At 40.3% G+C, this 24249-nt stretch overlaps 1 protein-coding gene across 3 annotated transcripts in view; it reads right to left on the bottom strand.

Moving 5' to 3' along the window:
• Positions 1-24249, bottom strand: part of TMEM241 (transmembrane protein 241) — a 54157-nt gene that overhangs the window by 15735 nt on the left and 14173 nt on the right. For all 3 annotated transcript variants that reach the window (XM_065752632.1, XM_065752631.1, XM_065752633.1), the window contains exons 8-13: positions 23038-23086; positions 21548-21593; positions 20600-20635; positions 13373-13407; positions 12083-12152; positions 8093-8186 (exon numbers count right to left, since the gene is read on the bottom strand). In XM_065752632.1, the coding sequence (XP_065608704.1) occupies positions 8093-8186; positions 12083-12152; positions 13373-13407; positions 20600-20635; positions 21548-21593; positions 23038-23086 (330 nt within the window). The remainder of the gene's footprint in view (positions 1-8092; positions 8187-12082; positions 12153-13372; positions 13408-20599; positions 20636-21547; positions 21594-23037; positions 23087-24249) is intronic.

Below are 24249 nucleotides of genomic sequence, written 5' to 3'. Positions count from 1 at the left end.
ACAGCCTGTAGTCATATCCCAAGATTGTTTGAAGCTTATGTAATTTCCCTTAGCACCACATATTTTGGGGACTGGATATAAAGCAGGGGACATAAGTCGTTCAGCCTCCCACTCCCAGAGCCCTACAGCTGTTTGCTAACTTTCAACAAAAGTCAAAATCTAAATCCTTAAGAGACCAGAATAACACACTTGAGAAATAAACACACTTGAGATTTTGCAAAGATTGGTTCTGAGCTGGAAGAAGGAGGGGAAGATAGACAGGAAGACTCATTCCAGACAGCATCATCTCACTGCCATGAGAAGTTTCTAACAAAAGCAGCCTAGAGTGTGACACTGTATGGCAACTGCTGAACCTCTGATTGAGCACCTGAAGGAAAGACCTGGTCAGCCCTGGGAGCACAGGTGAAGGCAACTCACCTGCACAACCAGAAGAGGTAGAGCCAAGACTCAACCCTTCTTAGACCTCATTTAAGGGCTGACCACCACAGGGGATGGATATCTTGTTGGAGATTCCTCCTCTGTAGATTTTCCCTTGTGAGCCTCAATCCTCGGAGATGGATTTTTCTCTCCGTGATTGTGCTGGTCCTACTGCCGCCATACCATTACAGACACCAAATGCCCATCAGAGGTCAATGATCAGGCTCAAGATTTGTGAGGCAGTTTGAAGACATCTCAACTGGGAAGGTCTCTAAGAGACAAAAAAAGCAGTCAGTAATCCAGATCCTGAAAAGAACCAGAATGGGGAAGAATGTGGCTATTTTGTGGTCATTTTTGAAAGTCTACATCAATGAAGCTTTGAAACCTTCTACACTGGTATGTTAGACAATGAATTGTTCTCTCATATACTTCCGGCATTTACTACTGATAAAAACTACTTCCAAACTAGTCCTTATTCTTTTGTCATCTCTTTGTTGCACTTATGATTCATTCCCCAGCCACAGCTCTCCTTATATAACTAACTCCAGGAGACTAAATAAAAACACAGGAGACTGGGAATCAATTACGCAGAGGAACCAACAAACCTGCACCCTCAGCAATTCAAAATTACATTAGATTAGGCAAAATCTACTTTTAAATTGTCATTTTCCACTGTCAAATCTGTAGAGACAATCTCAAAAATATACTCCAAATTAACAATCCTGAAATTCTTATGTTTGAGAGAATGACAATACCAAATGTGTACAGTGCGCTTTTAAATGGATATCCATGATGGACAGAAGAAAAAATAATTCAGAGCATCTCTTTAGGCTCAATTTATCAATTTATATCTGCTGAGATCAGAAGTCTATTAAACTGAGCACAGATTGCGCTGTGATTCTAACCCCAAGCTGCAACACACAACTTTATGTACTTATCTGTGTGACCCTTTCATGCCCAGAAGTTGTACAGCTGCCATTTTCAGTGGATACACAACTGTAGCCCTATACAACACCTGTTAATAAATACATTATAACTTGGAGCTGCAAAATCTCCAGTAAGTCTCAGCTATTCTTACAAGACAGCTTCCTTGAATTGTGCTCATTCCCCAGGGAGCCTGTGCCACTTAGCTTAGTGGTCATGTAGCACAGAGGTGTTGTTATGGAGACTGATGTCTTCCCAACAATTACATGGTATAATTAGTATTGGATGCCACAATGTAACTATGAAGTTGTCTCCATGGGAACTACTCAAAACCCTACACATACAGGTTTTTGCAACTGGTCTTTTTTATAGATCTATAAGATGCAGATAAGAGCACACTGATTACCTCACTAGCTCCTCAAGTTCAGCTGAGAAACACATTTTCTCTTCCAGGGTGTTTTACCATCCCCATGGTGACTGACAGGAATCAAATACATGTGTCAAGAATAAAGTTACATATTTCATACAGTGAGGGCTGACCACAAATTAATATGAATTTTTACCATCCTTAGTCCTATTTATGCAGGTGCATGCATATCCATGTGCATAAAACTATACATGGCATGGAGATGGAGGAAGCTCACTTTTATAAACTCCTCCTTGGCATGCATGAAAGCACTGGGGTCATGGAAACTGCTTCTCTCAGGTTAAGAGATGCACTGCAAATCCCTCTGGAGCACAGCGGGCACCCACCAGCACTAACTGGTTCATTTTAGCATGCAAATCTCTCTCTCACAGGGCTCTCTCTACCTTGCATCAGCAGTTTTTGCAGGTTGAGGGAGCAGAGATCTTGAGACAGCCTTGCATGCAGTGCACACTTTGTTTATGGAACCGCAGTGGGAGTTTATGACATTCTTGCATCAAGTTTTGCAAGGACCATGCCAAGAAAGCAACAACATTTTAGCCAAGAATCTCACTGTCACTTTCGCCTGCACACAGCAGCATACAAAGAAGAGAGACTTCAGTCTGCAATACAACCAAATGGGCAAATGCCAGGCAGCCAAAATCATTCTTCTTCTGGTTACGATACGCATATAAAATCTTTAAACACAACTGTTTATCCGGAATCCTCACCCATTAAGGCAGAGATGCACAAGGGAGGCATTTGCTTCATCTGGTGCCAAGAGCAAGACTCGTGGCACTTATTTCTGTACGTAAACAACCCTCAGCAGAAGTAAGGAGCTGATATTGTGGACCAGAATATTTTGTAGCACTTGAATGCTAAGCAGCAGTGCAAGACAGAAACTAAGAAATTGACATTAGGACTGCACATGCTTTAGGAAAAGGATTAAAACAGCAAGCGTTTATGAAAAAAAAACAAAAAAAAAAAAAACAGATGAATTTGTTTTATTTCTCTTGGTTGGTTTGCCTCTTTGAATTAAGTAGATAAAATTCCTTAGTTGACTGCTGTGCATAAAGAGGAACAGTGAGCATAAATGGACTAGGAGCCCCAGAAGATTTGTAGCTCTCTGTTTCATGAGAAGTGGGAAAAAAAGTGAATTCCTGCTTTAATAAAAAACGTCAGTACTTTCTAATCTCTCTCCAGGAGAGTTATCATCCTTTATCATATAAAGATGGATACTCTCTCCTTTATCTTCAAGACACCACGGGGACCTTAGGAGTAGATAGACAGAAACAAACTCTAAAATCAAAGACTATAGGAGACATCGTGAATATCTGTTAGGTGCTCTGGGTGTAGACCAAAACTGCTGGGGTCTAAGTACAGTGGGCAACAGTTAGTTGCATGGGACCTCTGGATAAGATGTTTATTCCGATGCTCCTGCAAAAGTACTTTTGCAATGCCTGGCAGCCAGGGGAGACCTGGGGCAAATACTTCTAAAATTAACAAACAAGGAACACCAAAGCAGCAGTCAGTGGACACTTTTATGTATCAAGGAGCTTCCAACATGATTCAGATACACTAGAGACTACATAATTGTGCATAAGATGGGCATAAAGAAAATGAGTGAAAAATTCAGTGCAGTTATTCAACTTCGTTTCTTCAAAGAAAGGAGGGAGAAAATCCTAAACCCACCTTCTACTGCCCCTCCCTTTTATTCTTCCTCCTTAGGAAACTTGTCTCAGTAGGTTCCTACTGGAAACAATCTGAATTCATTGCCACAAGTTTTACTGGGATAAAACTAAATAAGAAATGGGAGTATAAATTCCTAAGTAACCAGCATCTTGCTGAAGGAAAGTTAAGAGATAGCACTGTTCCCTTCTATTCATGATATAAGTTATTTCTGCTGCTTCATTTTTAGAGGCAGTAACAGGTTTCATCATCAGCTACAGATTGGCAGCCTTAATCTAAACAAACTCCCTGACAGCACTGTTAGGGCTCATTAGTGTTCTCACCAGATGCTTCTGTCTGTATATATGAGCATCTCCAGTATTTCTTTTCAGTACACAACCCATGATCCTAGCACAGTTTTCAAATTAAACCAAGAAATCTCATGCAGTTTCAAATCCCTGATCTCCTGGGAATTAAAACTGCACAAGGCTATGACAAAGCATTCCACATTTCTTGGGCTTCTTAAAAGACTTTTTTGTTTGTTTTTCAAATCACTTTAGTGATTTTGTGGCATTTCTCACCAGTCTATACAGATATGACTAATGCACACACTATTTGCTTTCACAGCACAAGCATAGTGTGCTTGTCACCAAAGATATCACGCAGGGTTATACACACAGACGAAACCTGCACTTCATCTGTCTATGCACAGAGCAGTGCTTTGACATGAAAGCTGTCAAAAATCATTATGGGGAAGAATTTTAAAACCTCATGCAATGATTAAGTTGCCACCGCCAAAGTAACCATTGTAAAAGCAAGTTATGACCCAGCTGTAGTTTTTAAGTGAATGAAATATTAAAGGGCAGGGAGGCCAAATATGTGGGCTTTACAAAGAATGCGTCCTTGGATCTCTAAAGAAGCCCAACTAAATCTCACAGCTAGTTTATTGGTCTGTCAGTACTTAACAAGAAATGAAGTGGTGGCAGCAATCTCAGCCCCAGCTTGTCAGTCACATAGGTACAAAGCACCCAAATTGAAAACAGATTCTGCGATTCTCTGCACCTCCCTAGAGGTCTGCACTGCTTGCCATCTGAGGGCTACGGCATTCTCTCTTCTTGGCTCATTTGCAGGATAAACATATTCTGGAATCAAGTGCTTCTCCTTTCCAACTGCTGGTAAAAACTCCAGTCAGACTGAGAGACTAAGAAGACAATCTAGGGCACTACTCAGTACAAGAAAAATGCTCAAATGGGAAAGCAAAGCCACTGTTGTTACCCAGAGGTTTTTTGTTTGGTTGTTTTTTTTCCCCACTGGATCTCATTCTCCAAGTCCAAATTCAAATAGTTGATATCTGTATTCTTTATCCACATCAATTTCTTTTTTTTTTAATTATTTTTTATTTTTTTAAAGGAGTTGCACACTTGAATTAAAAGACATTTTTACGGTACTATTTAAATACTGCCCTCCTGTGCCCTTCATGGCTTATGATGTGTTTCAGGCAGCCCTCACATCCAGGATTGGGTTGCATCAGTATGTAGTATGCCTCCTAACACCTGCAATAAGCAGCATTAGTAATCAGGTAGATATGATTCTTCCTAACTACTCCACATGTAAATCTGTGGTTCTTTATTGTTACAAGATAGCTGGTGAGAATTTTGTAGGAGCTGGTAGATCAACCCTTATCTTTGCAGGCAAACACCAGTTCAGCTCATAGCTTTCTACCCATCTGTGCCTGCCCCATTCTAAAACTGATATGTATCTGAATTTTTCAAGCATTCACTGTCTTCTACCCCAGTCAGCTGAATTTCAGCACTGAGAGCAGCAGTTCCTACATGGTCTTAATACTGCCTTGGATGGGTATGACTGAGCCCTAAAACATTCTCATAGTGAGCTTTAAACACTAGTGAATAACACTGAGGAAACAGCCAGTTTTGATAAAATTACAACAGATTCAGAAATACCTCATATCCTTATTGCTTATTTCCCTCTTTGAATTCAAGACAAGGCATATAATTTGAGCACTAGGCTAGCAGTTGCAGTAGAAAAAGGACTAATTTGTTCTGTTACAAAAAACTTCCTGAGATGAGTTATTATACCATGCACTGCATGGTGATTTTTAAGGCTGAAGAACAGACTGAATTATCACAGTGATACAAGCTAAAATCTTCATATGCTACAAAAGCACGTAATTTCACTGACAACAGTGGATAGAACAAACTTTGTCTAATTTCTATCTAAAGTTGGCTAAAACTCCACAAATCTAGAAATTCTTGAATGTTGGGAAGGCTTTGATCCAGTCCAGACTTTGTGGCTCTGATTCACTTCAGCTGGGAAGAACCCAAATCTGCTTAAAATGTATTTCACAACACATCTTTGCTTAAATTTTTTACAGATAGGTCATAAATACCACATGTAGAACCATTTCTTGTTATTCATGATACCTACTAGCAGAGCCAGCTGTTCCCATCTTCAGCCCAGAGAATTAAAAATCATAAATGTAAGTGTAAGCTTCAGGTCAGCTGACCTGGTACCAAGGAGCAAGAAGAAAGGTAAGGCATTAAAATCTATGCAGTCAGAATGTTTCTGAAAAATTCAAATTCATGAAAAACTCTATGTGAATTGTACAATGTTGAGACAGTTTGCAAAGCAAAGATGAGCCACCCTGCTCCCTTCTTGTTATAGCCAGAAAAAGAAACCAACCAACAGAAAAACAACAAAGAGTAGTCTAAGTACAGATTCTAAAGAGGAATATTGTGCAAATTTAATCTTTCTTAAGGTAACAGCTTCATTCAGTGTAGTAGGAAAGTTGTGATCATCAACCACATAACAAGCCTGTGGTTTTCTTATGACCTAGATGATGGTAATGAAAACTAAGTTAAGGAGCAACGGAGGGAATGGGAGTTGCTTAGTCTGAAGAAGATGAGGCTGGCGGGAGATCTCGTTGCTCTATACAACTACATAAAAGGTTGTAGCAAAGAGGGTATCAGTCACTTTTCCCAGGTGACAAGCGACAGGATGCATGAAATGGCATCAAGATGCACCAGGAAATGTTCAAACATTTGAAAGAATTTCTTCATGGAAAGGTAGTCAAGCATTGGAACGGGCTGCCAGAGCAGTGGTGGAGTACCCATTCCTTGAGGTATTTAAGAGACGCTGTCATGGTGTTGACATGGTTTAGTGACTGGACTTGGTAAGTCAGGTTGCTGATCAGACTTGATGATCTTGAAAGTCTTTTCCAACCTAAATGATTCTGTGATTTTATGATTCCCAACTCCAGATGGGGTCTAATGAGAGGTAAGTAAAAGGAGATGATGGTTACCATTAATTTACTGCCTTTGCTACTTCTAATACAATTCAGGATACTTTTGGTCTTCTTTATTGCCAGGGCATGCTGAAATTCATGGTCAGCTTGCTGTCTACTAAAATTCCCAGGTTCTTCCCACAAAGTTGCTTCCCAGCCAGGCAGTCTCCAGCCTGCAATATTGCCAGGGACACTTCCTTCCTACATGCAGGACTCCACACCTGTCCCTCCAGAATTTAGTAAGACTCCTACCTCTAGTCTGTCCAAGTCCCTCTGGTCCCTCTGGAGGTCAGCACTGTCCTTTAGTACTACTGACTGATCATAGAATCATAGAAGATCCTGAGCTGGAAGGAACCCACAAGGTTCACTGAGTTCAACTCCTAGCTCCTACCAAGGAGCACTCAAAATTAAAACCATACATCTGAGAGTATTGTCTAAATGCATCTTGGTGCTGTGACTGCTGCCCTGGGGATCCTGTTCCAGTTCCCATCCCCCTTTTGGAGAAGAACCTTTTCTTGACACGCAGTCTGATCCTCTCCTGATGCAGCTCCATTCTGTTTCCTTGGGTCCTATCACTGTCACTAGGGAGAAGAGATTAACACCTGCTTCTTCACACCGCTTGTGAGGAAGCTGTAGGCCACAAAGACCATAATGAAGCTCTCTACACTGAATAAACCACTCAACTTCATTTGCTGTTCCTCCACTTGAGTTTCCTTTGCAAACTTAAGTGCCCTCTTCCACCTCATATTCTCTGACAGAGAAATTAAACAGGAAAGATACCAGGACTCTGTCTACTCGAGTTGTCACATACTCCTATTTAGAACAGGAATTGTTATCTATTACACCCTGAGCCAGATTATCCAACTGGTCTTTTTTCCACCTAATTGACCATCCAGACTGTAACAGTCTCGTTTGGATACAAGAACACTGTGGCAGATACTGTAAAAAACTTTGCTAATATCAAGGCAAATGACATTCTCTATCTCACGATGATGGCAGTGGGAGTTCTGGTGCAGATTTCACAGAACTGCTTTTAGCTCTTGATTCTAGGAAGACATACTGTTAAGAGCTGATGCACACACTATCAGGAGGAACAATTTTCTCCAAAACACCTTTGGTATGTATTGATTTATACAGATCGAATTCAGTAGGCCAAATCTTCAACTGCAGTAATCAGCTCCACTGAACTTGGTATATACACAGCTTTTTGCCTCTGCTAATGCTCCAGGTTTACTATGGACCCGACTGATACCTAACCTCTATGCTCAGCCTGAATGGACAGGCCCTGTCAAGTAGGAATAGCAGGGAAAACAAAGGAAACACAGGACTTTCTCTGTCCTCCTGTGAGATGCATGATCTGCATATGGTCTTTTTCTTACCTTTGCAAGGAAACTCCACGCTGCATATTGCCCTGAGGTTGTGCTGCTTTTTAGCTTCACTGTGTGCAACATCAGAAAGAATCCCAAGAGTCCACTGTAAAGGATAGGGAAAACTTGTCATTAAAGTCTCTTAATTTCAGCTATGCGGTCTTTTACAAGCATCTAATTTTCCTAATGCAGAACTGAACAGGCATCCTTCAAGTACTGTTAATCTCCTTTGAACAAAGCAAGCTGGTCAACAAAAGAGCTTAGATTACATCCAGCAAATCTGGGGTTTTGTACAGTCAGTGACTAGAGTCTGAGTAAAGCAAGTTTTCAAGGCTAGTCCTTAATACACTTGTGTAATCAGAAAAGTAGAGATTATTGGAAACACGGGGTCAAATATTTAACTTGAGACACGGAAACAACTCTGAATAAAGGCAATGCCGATTTCAACAGAAGCCACATGGTTGGCAAGAAACTCACTTCCACCTCCACAGAGGTTGAACCAAAGAATAACCATTGGCAAGCTGCTGCCTGAAGCTTTCAAGCTGTTTAAACTTCATGAAGCCTATTCTCTAATTAAGAACTCAAATATATCCTTCCCAGATAACAGGCAGAAGATTCAATAGCACTAAGGAGAGAACACTCCAAAGCTCATGCAGGAAACTGCATGGTAAAGGAAATAATAGGATCAATGGAGCCCTCAGATGGTGCAGTAAAAAGCGCCTTGGTCCTTGAAATGGGTGTGCAGTTCTTGACCGTTGACATCCTCTCTGCAATAGTTAGAAGTTCCATGTAGGACTCCAGCACCTGAGCAAAGTGCTGTTCCCTCCTGCTCAGGGCATGTAGAAAATCACATATCAGCCACATGCCAGAATGCATCTGTCTCTGATACAACGAACAGTAGTGTAAGGTAACTGTCCAGGAGTAGGAGGCACTAGGGTATCTTACACTGAGCCATTAGCATGAGACAATGCTTTAGTGATGAAAAACAGAACCAAGCTCAGCTACCAGTCACAGAGCACCTTGAGAAATCAGTGACTTCAGTGAAGCAGCACTCCTCAAACTTCTGAAAGCTCAGTAGCTGACTAAAATGTGTTCTGCACCTTCTGCCCCGCTGAAAAGTGCTTTTAGTCAGAGTGACTTGAAGGTGTTTGATGCAATTCAGACAGAACAGCTAACTATCATACCTGAAATACTGATGTCACAATTAAACACAGATTTATTTCATTAAATAGAGTGGTTTGCACTTAACTTCTAACGCCTCAGACATTCTGAACTGGTGGAAGATTTATCTGTATCAGTTACCCTTTCTTTATGTTGTATAGGTTTTCCTTCTGTCAACGGTTTACGGGCAGGTTCGGCCCGGTTCCGTGACGATTGGTGCGGGGGACCCACGGACCCACGCCCCAGGAAAGGGGAAGGGGGAAAGGGAAAAGGGAAAAGGGAGATGGGCCTAGGAACAAAACAGCGGCAACGATCTGAGGAGGAAAGCTAATTTACTAAATAAGATATCGGAAAGCAAAATAACACAATATAATACAATATAATTGGAATTAAAGCTAATAAATCAAATAAAATGAGCAAGAGAGAGTGTCCGATAAACCGAAGGCCTTACGCTAACGCTGAAGGCGGACGGCAGCGAGCACCCACTGCTGAGTCGATCCCAAAGGAAAGAGAGTGTCCCGTGACCGCAGACAGTTTTTATCTTTCCCTCTGAGCGTAAACACGTAAGAACGCAAAGCATCGCAAAGTCCTCTGAGGAATGGAGTTCTTCTTCTCTTCTGAGACAGGTATACCTGGAACTATTGATGATCCACGGAGCTGGAGCATTAACTCTTTAACTCTAAATGCACTACATGATGTTATGATGTGGAATACCAGTACCAAAAATCATAAAACCATGACACCTTCAAACTCTTTACATCTACAAAGACACTGGATAACAAGATGCTGAGCAACTGAGATGCTTGTTTCAGAGTCTATTACTCTCCGATTCTTTTAGAAAGGTGTAGTGTACAGTGCCATCTAATATATGTGTACTGAAGCTGGGTCAATGGAAACAGGAGTATACAACAGTGGTAAAATTCTAATGACATGAAAGAGAATATCCAGGCTAGCTAAATATCCATTAGAACCTGTCTAGCCATGTTGTGGTAACCAACATGGCTTCACCAAGGGCAAGTCATGCCTGACAAACTTGGTGTTTTTATAATGGAGCCTTTTATAATGGAGCTACAGTGTCACTGGATTAAGGAAGAGCAACTTACATTATCTACTAGGACTTGTGCAAAGCATTTGACATTGTCCTGCACAACATCCTGGTCTCCAAATTGCAGAAAAATTCATTTGATAAATAAACAACTTGCTGGATAAGGAATTGGCTGGATGGCTGCACTCAGGGAGTTGTGGTCAACAGCTCTATGTCCAAGTAGAGACTGGTGACAAATGGCATTCCTCAGGGATAAGTGCAGGGACTGGTGCTATTTAACATCTTTGTAGGAGACATGGACAGTGAGATCAAGTGCATCCTCAGCAAGGCTGCAGACAACACCAAGCTGAGTGGTGCAGCTGACACAATAGAAGGAAAGGCTGCCTTCCACAGGGACCTAGACAGGCTTGAGAGGTGGGCCTGTGCCAAACTCATGAAGTTCAGCAAGGCCAAGTGCAAGGTCCTGCACCTGGGTTGGGGCAATCCCAAGCACAGATACAGGCTGGGCAGGAAATGGCTTGAGAGCAGCCCTGAGGAGAAGGACTTGAAGGCGTCCATTGATGAAAGACTCAACATGAGCCAGCAACATGCGCTTGCAGTCCAGAAGACCAACTGTATCCTGGGGTGCATCAAGAGAAGTATAACCAGCAGGCCACGGAAGGCAATTCTGCCTCTCTATTCTGCTCTCATGAGACCCTACCTGGAGTATTATGCCTGGTTCCAGGGAACCCAACACAAGAAGGACATCGAGCTGCTGGAGTAGGTCCAGAGGGCCACAAATATAATCAAAGTGCTGAAGCATCTCCCTTATGGGGGCAGGCTGAGAGAGTTGGGGCTCTTTAGCCTAGAGAAGGCTTCAGAGGGACCATATAGCAGCCTTCCAGTACTTGAAAGAAGCCTACAGAAAAGCTGGGGAGGGATTACAAGGGTGTGGTAGCGACAGGACAAGGCAAAATGGCTTTAAACTGGGAGAAAGTAGATTTAGATATGAAGCAGAAATTCTTTACTGTGAGGGTGGAGAGACACTGGAACAGGTTGCCCAGAGAGGTTGTGCATGCCTCCACCCTGGAATCACTCAAGGCCAGAGTGGATGGGGCCTTTGAGCAACCTGTTTTAGTGGGAAATGTTCCTGTCTATAGCAGGGGGTTGGAGTTACGTGATCTTCAAGATCCCTTCCAATCTAAACCATTCTATGATTCTATGACTCATCAAGAAGAAAGCGATTTCACCTAGATGCAGGGGAACAAATTATTCAGTAACAGCTAACTGCATTATATTTGTAGTGTGTATAGTTCACTCTTGAAAAAACAAACAAACAAACCCAACTCACTTTTGTACCATAAAACTATCTAGGCAGGGAAATTATTTAACAATAATTTTTAATAACACCTTTTAATGCAGAATCCAAATACAAATTAAATAGTCAATGATCAGGAAATTTTTGTCATCAGATAGCATAAAAAATATTTTTCCTCTCTAAAAAGAAAAGAAATATAGATTTTTTCTTTTCAAATAAATTTATTGAGGTAAATAAGATCTAAAGAAACTATACTCAAACAATCACATTTACCTCATTTGTGACAAGCCAAAGCCCAGCACATTTGAATCTCATGCCTTCAAATGCATAGCCATGGGTACACACTGACAGTCTCTGGAGTTTTACTTACTTGTGCCAGCACAACATAGTATAAATAAGGTTTTGAATCCTCTGGAGTTTTTAACTGAGGGTCAAGACTGAAACTTAGCATTATATCTTATTCTGAAAAAAATCACATGTCCTGTAACAGAGGAGTTACCTGGCACAGCAACTGCTATGAAATCTGTAGAAGTAAAGGAATGGAAAGTCCAAGGCACTGAAGAGATCACCTAAGGGACAAAGCAATATACTCAGTGGAACATAGGAAAAAAAATTAACTTCTGTTAAAAGCAGGGAACAGTAATTACATGAACATTACTAGTTTAACATTCCTTTGAGTCTTTACAGCTGGCTGACTTTTCATTTACGACACTTTTCACATTTCTAGTCTGCTTAATTTCTCTGTGACCTTGATTCTAGCCAGTTCCTGCCTTTGCCTGAAAGGGGGAAAGGAATTATATAAAACTTAAGAGCATTCTTTGCTAGAATACAGATGATCCTGCTGAAGCTACAGTTGCCAGTGCAAGTGGCTTCTTTTATTTCAGAGCTTGTGATTGTTCATATCGAAGCAACAGGAAACATGGATACATGTTGGCTGCTTCTCCCTCTGGAATTTGAACTCTGTGACAGAGTAAAGTGGAGAGGTTTCAGAGAGTCCTCCCAGATAAAGGCAGAGCTCTCAAGTACTTACATTTCCAATAACCTGGGTCGTGACTGCTCTTAGTAGCAACAATTCCTGGGACTCCCACAGTCCTTGCACTCTATGCTCCACCTTTCACTTTTTGAAATGTTTACTTCTTGAATGCTTTCCTTAGCATTTCTGTCTCTACTGATGGGGAAATACACAAGACAAATCACCAATCTAAAGGGGATATTGAAGTTTATTTAAATGCTTTTTCCTTTGCTTTTCTGATTGGGATAAGGTTCCAGTGAAAGCAACGGACAGACACCTTTGACATTCTAAAGGTTAGATACACATACGAGAGGAGTATTTTCCACCATTCAATATTCAGTTTCTCTTACTTTAGCCTGTAATCTTTTGCTACTTCAAATCCTGCCACAGGGAAGGGATACACCTTAAAGCAACAAAATAAAATGTTTGTATAGCACTGAGTGAAATGCAGAGAAGGAAACTCAATTATATTGTGAGTGCTGGAACACTGCTCTCAAGAGGTCCTGTTTGGTGAGGGAATCCTTACTCTTTACCAGGTACCACCTCAAAAGCTGTTTTTTTTGTTGGTTGCCCCACAATGCTCCTTTGCAAAGGGCACTTCAGAAAGATATTCATACCACATGAATTACACAGTGTTATCTGACCAATATCATATCACCAGTCACATTACAATTGAATTCCAGAGCTAAACTTCTATAAGGACTGGCCTCTAAAAAGAAGCAAGAAAAGGAAAGGCAATATGGAAATCTGAAAAATGAACAACTTAATCAACTTTACCTGCTGGATGGGATGCAGAAGCCAACAGCACCACACTAAAGAATAAAAAAATAATATATATTAATTTCATATTGCAGTAGCTGTGACATTGTCCAGACATTACAAATTGACAGCTTCAGTTTTATTCATGGTGAAACTTATTCCAGTTAAGTAGACTAAATGAGGCATAGATATTTTTAAAAAGGTAGTTGGAAAGGAATCTTTAGGGTTGCCTTAATACCATCTTCAACTTGCAAGAGGGCTATCACCAGTACTTAACCATGTCTTCTATGGCTTCACTTCAAAAGGCAGGTCTCAAAAACCTTCCAGGATGGAAACTCCACACCTCCCTGGGTAACTTGTTCCAGAATCACCCCACCCTCCCACCAATGGAGTTCATCCTCAGTTTTGAAACTACCAGAAGCAATTTATGGCTGTTGTTTCATGTTATACTACCTGCCACTCCTTAGAAGAATTTAGCTTGGTCATCTTTTTAACTCCCTTTCAAGAAGGTGAAGACAATTATTTGGTAGGACCTTGGTCTCCATGAAGCCAGACCAGCTCCCTCAAACTCTCCTTCCAGTAGGCCCCCTGCTCCAGGTCTCTAACACTGTCAGTAGACCTCTATCTTCAGCTTCTCAGTATCCTTCTTCAAACTGGGATGCCCAAAACTGAACAGAGTATTCCATCTGCATCCTCAACAATACTGACAGTGACTTCTCTCAGTGTGAGTACTCCTTCTAATACAGCCCAATTTGCCATAAGCACATACTTCTGCTTCACAATCATCTTAGCATTTCATTACCAATCTTTTTTCAGCCAGTAATGCCACTGAAGCAGAATCCATAGGGAATTACAGTAACGTCTAGACTTTAATATCCCCTGTTCAAGGGTGAACTTCAACTATGTGCACAAATGTCTGCTTCTGTAGAAATGTCCACGTACTGCATAACAGTCAAATACCTAGTCCTACGAATATGTTGCACATGAAATGTATTTTCATATTCCAAATGTCAACTGAAGAACAAATGCTGCAATTAAACAAGTTAAAAAAATGCATGAAAACAAAAATAAGCAGCAGCTCAACTGATGCATGCTTTTTACAAACATCCAAACAAGCAAGAAAATTAGCTGTGAGCAGTTGTTCAGCTGGAGAATTAAGACTTCTGAGGTCCTACATTGTCATCACACTCTGAGATTGCAGTACAGAGCCTACTTTAACACTGTTAATTCTTCATATAGATTTCTTATTTTTTTTCCAGACGTTTTCATTCCACATTGTTTCAAAGGTGCAGCACTGTAGGTTTGGAGAAGCAAGAAAGTCATCCAAAGCAGAACTGTAACTTCCTCCAGACACTAACAACACACATTCATCACAAAACCAAAGGACAAGAGGGAGAAGGAGAAATATCTTCTCTTCACTGCACTTAGGAAGGTAAAAAGGCATTCATTAAAGTTATGAATGCTAACGCTAAGTACTTTTCCCTGGCTAATTACCAGTGATTTTTACAGTTCACTGTGCCCAGGAATAGTAGTAAAGTACAAAGTCAGTCAGTAAAAATAGACAAATAAAGGCAGAGAAAAAGCTCAGAGTGGTTCCCAGCACACATGGCAACGACTACAAAACTGAATGTGCTGCAAATGAGCTACCTCAGGTACATAGAGCACTGCAGTATCATCAGCACATGCTTAAACCACTCAATTTTTCAGAATAAACACTGCTGTAATTTCCAAGCTGGATCTCAGCTAGTCCCAGATCTCCAGGCAACCAGGTGATTGCACTTCATGGCTGGACCTCAGCACACTCTGAGCATTACTTGCAGAGGCACTGGTACCGAAGGGATCTCCAAAGTGCATGGACATCCTGTGACCAGCGAAGCCTCAAAGGGGAAGCTTGCCACTGAAATCAGACATGGAAGGCAGAGGGCTGAAGACAGAAACTGTTTATGAATGATAGGCAGTTGAGTATTTTAGGCTTAATATTTCATACAGACTCTTTGAAAGGCATAAACTGGTACAGTATGTTCACATTGTCAATATTTACACATATTTTAAAAGAAGTAGTTGTCACAAAGACATTAAACAACAAAAAGCACGCTACTCACTATGCAAGTCTCTCCCACCCATCTTACCCACACATTTACAACCTCCCTGTGCTGGATGGCCAAAAGACCTCCACAATAAGTAGGCTTGACTCCACGGTTTCCTGGTAAGGACACAAAAGGAAGCAAAGGCCTATTGCTTTTGACTGACTAAGAAAGACAACAGGAGACTGGAAGCAAAACTGTATCAACAGTGATGAGAATTATGACTAAGCTGTACTTCCTCACTTTTGCTTTTTTGAATTATCACTTTTCAAACAAAATAAAACAGTGAGATAGGAAAATGCTCAAAGAGAAACTTCCTTCTGGAACCAAGAGGGATTGATAATTATACCAGACATCCCAGGCTTCAGCCCAAAGAAAACATGAGGATGAAAACAAAACCTTTCCTGTGAAGTATGGGGAAGGTCAGAGGGTTAAGATGGCATTAAAGCTGTGCTGCAACATTGCCGTAAACAAGAATATCAATAAAAAAGGCATTATTATGTTATAAAATGAGATTAGGGATCCAGTGGGTTCCAGAAGGACAGGCTGCATATGGAGCTGTAGCAGGAACAAAATTCTCACATGGTGTTTCCCTGCTCTGCTCTTTTTACCCTGTACTGGGAGCTCAGTCACCTGAGGCTTCCTCCTCAGCTACAAAGGAGGTGTTGTCAGCAAGGAAAGCAATTCATGCCTGCAAAAGCTGCCTCTAATCTCTTGCAGAACATCTACAGCAGCTTTCATAATTCTCAAAAATGATAGATTTGCAGCTCTTTCACGGTCAGATACAGTTTAACTGCAGGGCAAAAAGCCTTTCCCCACATTTCTGACAGTGCCATTTGAAATTCTCCTTCAATAGGTCTTTGTTTCTCTGCACTGCTGACACTGGTCATCTGGCACACCCTTGTGAAGAAATACTACATAGTAATAGATATTAAGATTCACTGAAGCTTTATTCCAGGTTCCCCACAATAAGTAACATATCTCTACCTGCCTCAACACAGGAAAGAGCCCAAAACCCACTTCTAAGACATTATATATTCCTCAACATGTCAGGCAGAAATGTCTGTCCCCTCATCCTATATCTTGCCAGTAGGTTGGGGAAAGAAATCTGGCTCCTACCTTGGTGAAAAGTTAGGGGACTAGAAAAGAATAAAAGAAAACATAAGATTACTTGGGAAAAAAAATAACATCAAATAAAAACCACTAGGAAGTAACAAAAGTATCAGCAGTGCAGGAGTCAGAATGCAGAGAAATACAATCGTAGAATAATTTGAGTTGGAAGGGACCCTTGAAGAACTCCCTGCAATGAACAGGGACACCTACAGCTACATCAGGCTGCTTAGAGCTCCGTCCAGGCTGACCTTGAGTATCTCCAGGGATAGAGCATTCACCATCTCCCTGGACAACTTATTCCAGTGCCTCACCACCCTTATTGTAAAAAAATCCTTCCTAGTGTCCAGTCTAAATCTCCCCTCTTCTAGTTTGAAACCATTTAACCATGTCCTATCACAACAGACTCTGCTAAAGTGTCTGTCCTATTCCTTCTTACAGTCAACCTTTAGATCCTGAAAATTCACTATCATGTCTCCCCAGAGCCTTCTCTTCTCCAAGCTTCTCCCCAGCTCTCTCAGCCTGTCTTTGCAGGATAGGTGTTCCACCTCTTGGATCACTTTTGTGGCACTCCTCTGGACACACTCCAACAGGTCTATGCTTCTCTTGTACTGAGGACAGTACTGAGGGGCAGGATCATCTCCCTTACCCTGCTGGCCACGCTTCTTTTGATGCAGCCCAGGATATGGTTGGCTTTCTGGGCTGTGAGGGCACACTACTGGCTCAGGCACAGCCTAACATCCACCAACACCCCTAGCCCTTTTCAGGGGGGCTTCATTCCATCCTTATATCCCCTAGCTTGTCCTGATAGCGGGCGTTGCCATGATCCAGGTGTAAGACCTTGTATTTGGATTTGTTGAACCACATGAGGTTCACCTGGGCCCACTGATCAAGCCTCTGGTCAATACAACACAATATTGTGGTTAGAAAGGTGGTGTGCTTTGTTTTAAAAAGCAAGCGGATAATCATGCTGTAAATGATGGTTTAAGAAGAGCACCACACTTCCGCCCTTGACAAGCATTTCTTCAGATTTGAAAAGTCCTGTCCAAATACACTTGCTAACATTCTAATTTAAGATGTTCTGCCCCCAAAACTGTTCCATATTTTAAAATGAGAAACAGTGCTTATAGGGACAGCATGTGTTAGGAGACTACTACATCTGAAAGTGTCTGGCAGTGCCAATACAGTTTTGTTTTTTTTTTTTTCTTTTTTCTTAACTATATATCTTTTTAATCTGACGTATTGGTAGATTATAACAGTTTTGGTTCTGCAGTGAACAGAAACACTTTGAGCAGATCCAGTGACAACAAAAGCTGGCTGTGTTCACACAGCTGCATTCTCAAAGACACATGCCCACTGTCTGATCTAGGTTAGAAATAAGATACCGTAATGGCTACTACAGTGATGCTAACAGGAGGAAACTGCACTAATATCTCACTAGGAAGTTCCCTCATAAATGCTCAGGCAGACAGGACCACCAATACATTAGACTGTCTTGTCTTGGAGATAGAACCAGGATCCTATTATGGCCAAAACAGTCTTTGAGAAGCCTTGCATAGATAAAGCAGCTTGCTAAATCACAAAACTTAATTCTTGGCATCTTCTACCAGAAATAAGCATACTACCAGAGATAAGCATATATAATATGTAACAGTAATTTTGACCAAGAATTGCCTGTCAGGAGTTTGTGCTCACGCAGGTTTCAGAGAAAAATGTCTTCTATTCAGTGTGATTTAAAAATAGTTTTCTACAGAAATTAAGTTTTTACAATTACAATTCTCTGTCAGTTGTGGGAATGTTGCCCAGGGACTCAAGTCCCAAGGCTGGCAAAAACATCGGGCTGCTGGCCATGAAACCCTGGGCGAGATAACCAACAGAAAGAAACAAGGGAAGTGGTGAAGGATCAATGGGAGCCTCGCAGTCGGGTACTGCTTTGCTATGGGTATATTGATAAGAATTCTCCAAACACTGCTGTTTACTGGGATAGTTAACCAATGAACTGTTAGTGGAAAAGTACTGTATGTAGGCAAAAAGGTATAAGAAGAGACCCTGTTCACAATAAAATACTTATTTTCTCTCCAACTCCTTGACTGAACCCTGGTATCCATGTGGTCTCCCTGCCACAGCCAGCCACCATACATAGCTCTCAAACACACTGATGAGCTTCATCCAAATGTGGGGAGCGGCAGACCCACCAAAGATAACTACATGCTGACAGGTCTTATGAAGGGACAAATCCTGCCAGTGCCTTCACTGTTTAAGAACACATTTCTGCTTTAAAGGAGATGCTAAAAAAGTCATCTCTCAATTTGCACAGCTCCTCTGCAAGGAGTATAAGAACTCTAAGTTCTTATACACACATAACTGTACATCACAGTTCCTTAGTGAGAAGTTTCTCCCTTTTAAAAAAACTCCATAGCAATATTCATCCTTTCCATGTGATATACTGCTCCTGGTCTCTGCTGGACACAACTTCAAAGACTTCAAAGGATCCTGTCAGCTAATATGGCAGCAAACATGGCACTGGCTTTTCAATCACAGCTGCAAAATTAAGACTTTGGCCAAAATCTGAATTTAAAGGTTCGGGCCCAGATGCAATTTTCAAGTAAAACAACAACCAAGATCCAGAGCCAGGCAGATGACAAACAAAAATCATTTTATTTTACTGCTTGTTTAATGATTCTTATTTCAACATTAGACATACAGCTGTACCTGATTCAAGACTTCACAGATTATCTCTGCACACAGCAGCATATTTGCAAGCTCCATGACTACCATACTTCAGAACAATTTCAATAAACACAATCACCTCCTCAGAGTAAAATTGATTTTCTTTGCACTTCGGACTAAATAGAAAACAACAGCTCACTTAAAACAAGAGCCTGCTTCAAGCAAATTGATGTTGAGGTATTGTTAACACTTGGGATTCTGGTGAACAGATACTGCAACCATACAAACCCCATATCAGTGGCCTGCATTTCTTACTTATGGAAGCAGAAGAGCTGATTGTACCATGACAGAAAGAAGTATATGCTGTCACCACGTTGATGATACTCATAAGGTAAATGGAAACTGATGTTAAATAATCATCCTATGCCAGTGTTCCTGATGTGCTACTACCAAGGATCTTTAATGTGGTCAGACCAAAGCACACAATCAAATGATAAAAACAATCTAACTTTCCTATGTTTATACCTAACTTCTGCTCTGTGTTCCACTTTGACCTAAATTAATTGACATCTTTCAGTCCTTTTAACCATCCTCCTTCCTCAGAGCTCCATACCCATAGTCCCAAGCATTCTCATACAACCTCCTTTACCATTACAAGAGGTCAGTATATACAAGCAAATGTGATTATGGATGGGGAAGATTCTGGTAAAGGTTCTATATGCCTTAATTGAAATAAAACCTCACAAAAATCTAGCGGAAGCCACGCACACTAGGTGCTCTGGTTTGCGTGGCTTTTTGGAGGAAGGACTAGGGTTTTTTTTTCATCTTTTTAAAAATATTTTGTTTTTGAGAAAAATACAGAAGACTCTGGTTGGTGACTCAGGCTCTTTCACTAACTACAAAATAACAAGGCAGTTTTATATCTCCAAATGGGAAAAACAACTAGATGTTTGAATTACTCAGTTCCATTAACAGCACTCTCAACAGTCAGTTATTGCTCATGTTCTTTGCACATGGTACTTTTATAATCACTGCCTGCCCCTCTGGCAACTTGGTACAAGTTTGAATTTCTGTGGTGAAGGTTTTGCCAGGGAGTTACTCTGTAAATATTATTTCTGGAAAAGAGAGATCACTTGTGCACATGCTGATTAAAAATTCATAATTAACACCTCGTTACCTCCCCAGGTATATATTGGCATGTCCACCTACAACCATAGCCAAAATCATGCAGCTGCTAAGCCATATTTTTTCAGTGAACGTCTTGCTAAATAAATATATTTAAGTAGTGGCAGCTCTGAGTTTCCCGAAGAAGTCATGTTTGAAGATGAAAACATATGCTAAATAAACCAGCCATAGTGTATCAAAGGCTTATTCATTTTACCTGAATACATAGTTGATGTACTGTTGGTCCAAGTCACTGGGAGAGAAGAGGAAGAAAAAAAGGTATTTTTTCAGTAATGCTGTTCAGTTGATATAAACAGATCACAATATTAAGTAGCATTATTACACCACAATATTATGATGTATCTACATTATGTTATAATTATGTAGCATGCTTATATAATCACGTTTTATAAACATCAACACTGTGTTAATAGTTTATCAGCATATTAATTTAAACAGCATGTGCACACATTTCTGTAGACATTCTGTTACACTGAAAGTAAGATTTGGTGAGCCTGGATAAAATTTAAACAAGGGTGAAAAATGATTTTGAAATAAAGGAGCCTCTCTACACTCTATACACATGCTACATACATATATATAACAGGCAGTGGTAACAAATCCACCCCCATACACCGTGCACACATCACGTGAATATTGCACCTACTTTCAAAACAACTACTGTATGGCACAAGTTCTAGAGTGCTCATAGTGCAGTGTTTAAGGCTTTTGCGTTGCACAGACACTGATATTCTGTGGCAACCCACCAGCCATTAAACACTTTCAAGACTGTGTTACAAAGGGAGATAGTGACACATTCAAACCAAGCAGCTTTAAGGCTACCACAAACTAACATTTCCTCTTAATGTCAGTGCCAGTAATTACAGGATCTTCTTCCAGGACTGAGTCATCATCCTTTGATAATGCATTGTTTAAAACTAATTCAGTGTTTGCGTTAGCAGTATAAAATATCAACAACCACATGGTATTGCTACGATTATCAACAGCACGGCTCGTCTTGTAACAAAAATCATTAATGATTAACCAGTTATCCAGTTCCCACAGATAAAGCAGAGTTCCCTACACAGTTTACCTGACTGCTACATATATCAAACCTCCTTGATTACAATCTCTTTCTATTTAAAAGAACATGAAAACACCTTACCTTAAGGAATTAGGTTTCCACAACTTGTGAAATACCTTGTAAGCCCCTGTAATTGAAATGACATGGATTTACCATAAAATGCAATCATTCTGACAAACAACAGCATATTTAGTCACGGTACTGACAGACCCCTCTGAATCACACTTAGCAATGTAGCACAAAAGATGCCTAAACCATGACTAAAAACAACCTATCACTTCAAATTTATGGTTTCTGGAGTGGTAACATCTGAGAATACTGTTACACTGCGGTTTTTTTTGCTACTCCTTCTGAAAAGGAGATAACTCCAGCTCATGGTAACTAAAAACGTGGGAAGGGAACACATATGCATGTGCAAATACATAAAGAAAAGTGTTGTAAAGTAGGTTCTTCAACCCACCTATTTTTCTGGGTAACTTCTATGCTATGTTCATCTATGTATAGCCTACAACTGTCTGTTCTGAGCCATCTTTGCTGTTTGTGGGATCTCCAGGCTCTTAGCACTCTTTACCAATTCTTTTTTCAGTTATCAATGTCTTACAAAGAAGTCTCAGCTCAGCTCATCCCTAGTTACAGCAAACATTTCAGGTGAAAAAACCCTAGATTTTTTGTTTTATCTAAGTGAGCAGGTGTTTATAACATTTCCTATAGAAAAAAACAGCACTTCTACTTATGTATATATTAACAACATTTTAGCACACGATCTCTGCTTCTTAAACACACACTATAAACACATAACCTGTGACCTGCAAATTTTACAGTACAAACAAGCAAAATAAAGAAGGAATAATTCCTAATTTGCAAACAAAACATACAGATGAATCGTTCAGTCTGTAGGAGATCGAAGAACCAAATACAAATCCCTTACTATCCAGCTTAATGTTCCAAAATACACTAGTCTCCTAGTTATATACTGCTACTCAGCTTCAGATTTTTTTTGTGTGTGTGTCAGACTGTTTATAGCTACTCAAGGAAGAATTACAATTTATCTAAATAAACGTTTAATCTGAAAAAGACAAAATACAAAAACCCTACAGATCATGCGAAACATCGTTAATTAACTTATTTATTTAAAAAATGCACATGATTGCATCAAAAACCCCAACATTTCAACACATTTCCTTCTTCTGGAAACGTTCCATAATATTTCAGAATACTTTTTGTCAATTTCTAAATAAAACCTGTGTTTACAATAAAAGTTTCAGTTCTTCATGTTTCTTCTTCCCTCAGAGAAGAAAAGTGTCTCTCACTGGGTAACCATTAAAAACTCTAGAAAAATTTAGTGTTGATTAAAATGTACGTGCATTTTCTTACCTATCTACTCCCTCCTGCTGTTGTTAACTTAAAGGCTGTGAGAGGAAACATTTTCTTAGCTTTACTACTTTTATTTCTATTTTAAAAGGTTTCTAACATCAAAAACCTTAAATATAAAAAAACCTCATAATAAAATTGACTTGCTTCTTCAACAAATTCACTCTTCATAGCTGTTCCTCCAAAAGAAGATGACTTACCAACACAGAGCAAGTGAATTAGAGCCCACAGATAACCGTTTGGATCAAACTGCAAAAAAAAAAAACACCAAAACACCAAAAAACAAAACAACAAAAAAAATCATCCAGGTAAATAAACATATCATAGAATCATTAAGGTTGGAAAAGACTTCTAAGATCATCTAGACCAACCATTAGCTTGTCACCACCATGCCCACTTAACCATGATCATACATAAGTAAGTATTGCTATTTCCCTGCAGTTAGCTTCATAAAACGAATACAGTGGGAGCTGTAGCACAAATGAAAAGAAGACTAAAGAAGGCTACAAGGCTACAGACATTTTTTCTGTTCCTCTTTAGAGATCTGGCACATGGCAGGTAGCTTTATCCTGTTACCCAGGTTCTCAGCCCTGGTGAAAACAACTCTATTTCTTTTGGATATAGACACCACTTTAGATGACCTGAGACTACAGACCCCAGCCTGTCTATTCTTGTATCATAGCCATTTTTCACTAAGCAGAAAAGTTAACTTTTGATCCTGCAGTACAGATGGATAGTCAGTCACAAAGGGACAAGTGGATCAGAAGAACACCAGTAAGGTATTGGAAGTGGAGTTCCCTTGCCCCCTTTCCCCTACCAGCCCCTGCAGCAGCCAAGCAGTCTGTTTCCCCAAGGTTCTCACTAACTGCAGAGCATCCAAAATAATACTCTGAGCAAGGTAGGCTCTCTTCACAATCAATTGAGAAAAATGAATGTCTGCTTTCAAGGAAGATCAACTACATACAAGAAGTTCCTACTCTGCACCATGGACCATAAACAGCTCAGGTGAAATTCTGTTGTCTACCTTTGATTGGAAACACCCAGACAAGACCCAATTTCTTCGCATTTACCTCCACTTATTAACTTAAGTCTAAATCAAGAAAGTAGCTTTCCTACGCCTCCAAAAGAGAAAGACAGGCCCCTCCAAGGAACAGATCCATGACAGACTGAGTTACTCTAGATCTAGAGATAATACTTTCTCCAGAGACTACAAAAAGTCTGTAGAGTGACTGCAAAGCTAATTTAGGAAACCACTCAAAGTACCTGCAAAAAATTTAAGTCAAAGTGATCCGTTAAGCTCTTTAAGAAGCTACACCATGGTATCCCCAGCCACTGGCTTCACCTAAAAGCTCCACACCTATAACTGGTCAAAGCTTTTTACCTACAGCAAGATTGGTAACATGGCAGTAGGA

The sequence above is a fragment of the Cyrtonyx montezumae genome, unplaced genomic scaffold (genome assembly GCF_038088225.1).
Source record: "Cyrtonyx montezumae isolate F1298 unplaced genomic scaffold, pur_monq_1.0 scaffold_8, whole genome shotgun sequence".
Taxonomy (NCBI): domain Eukaryota; kingdom Metazoa; phylum Chordata; class Aves; order Galliformes; family Odontophoridae; genus Cyrtonyx; species Cyrtonyx montezumae.
Note: the sequence above shows the minus strand (reverse complement) of the source record. Positions and strands in the feature narration are given on the sequence as shown.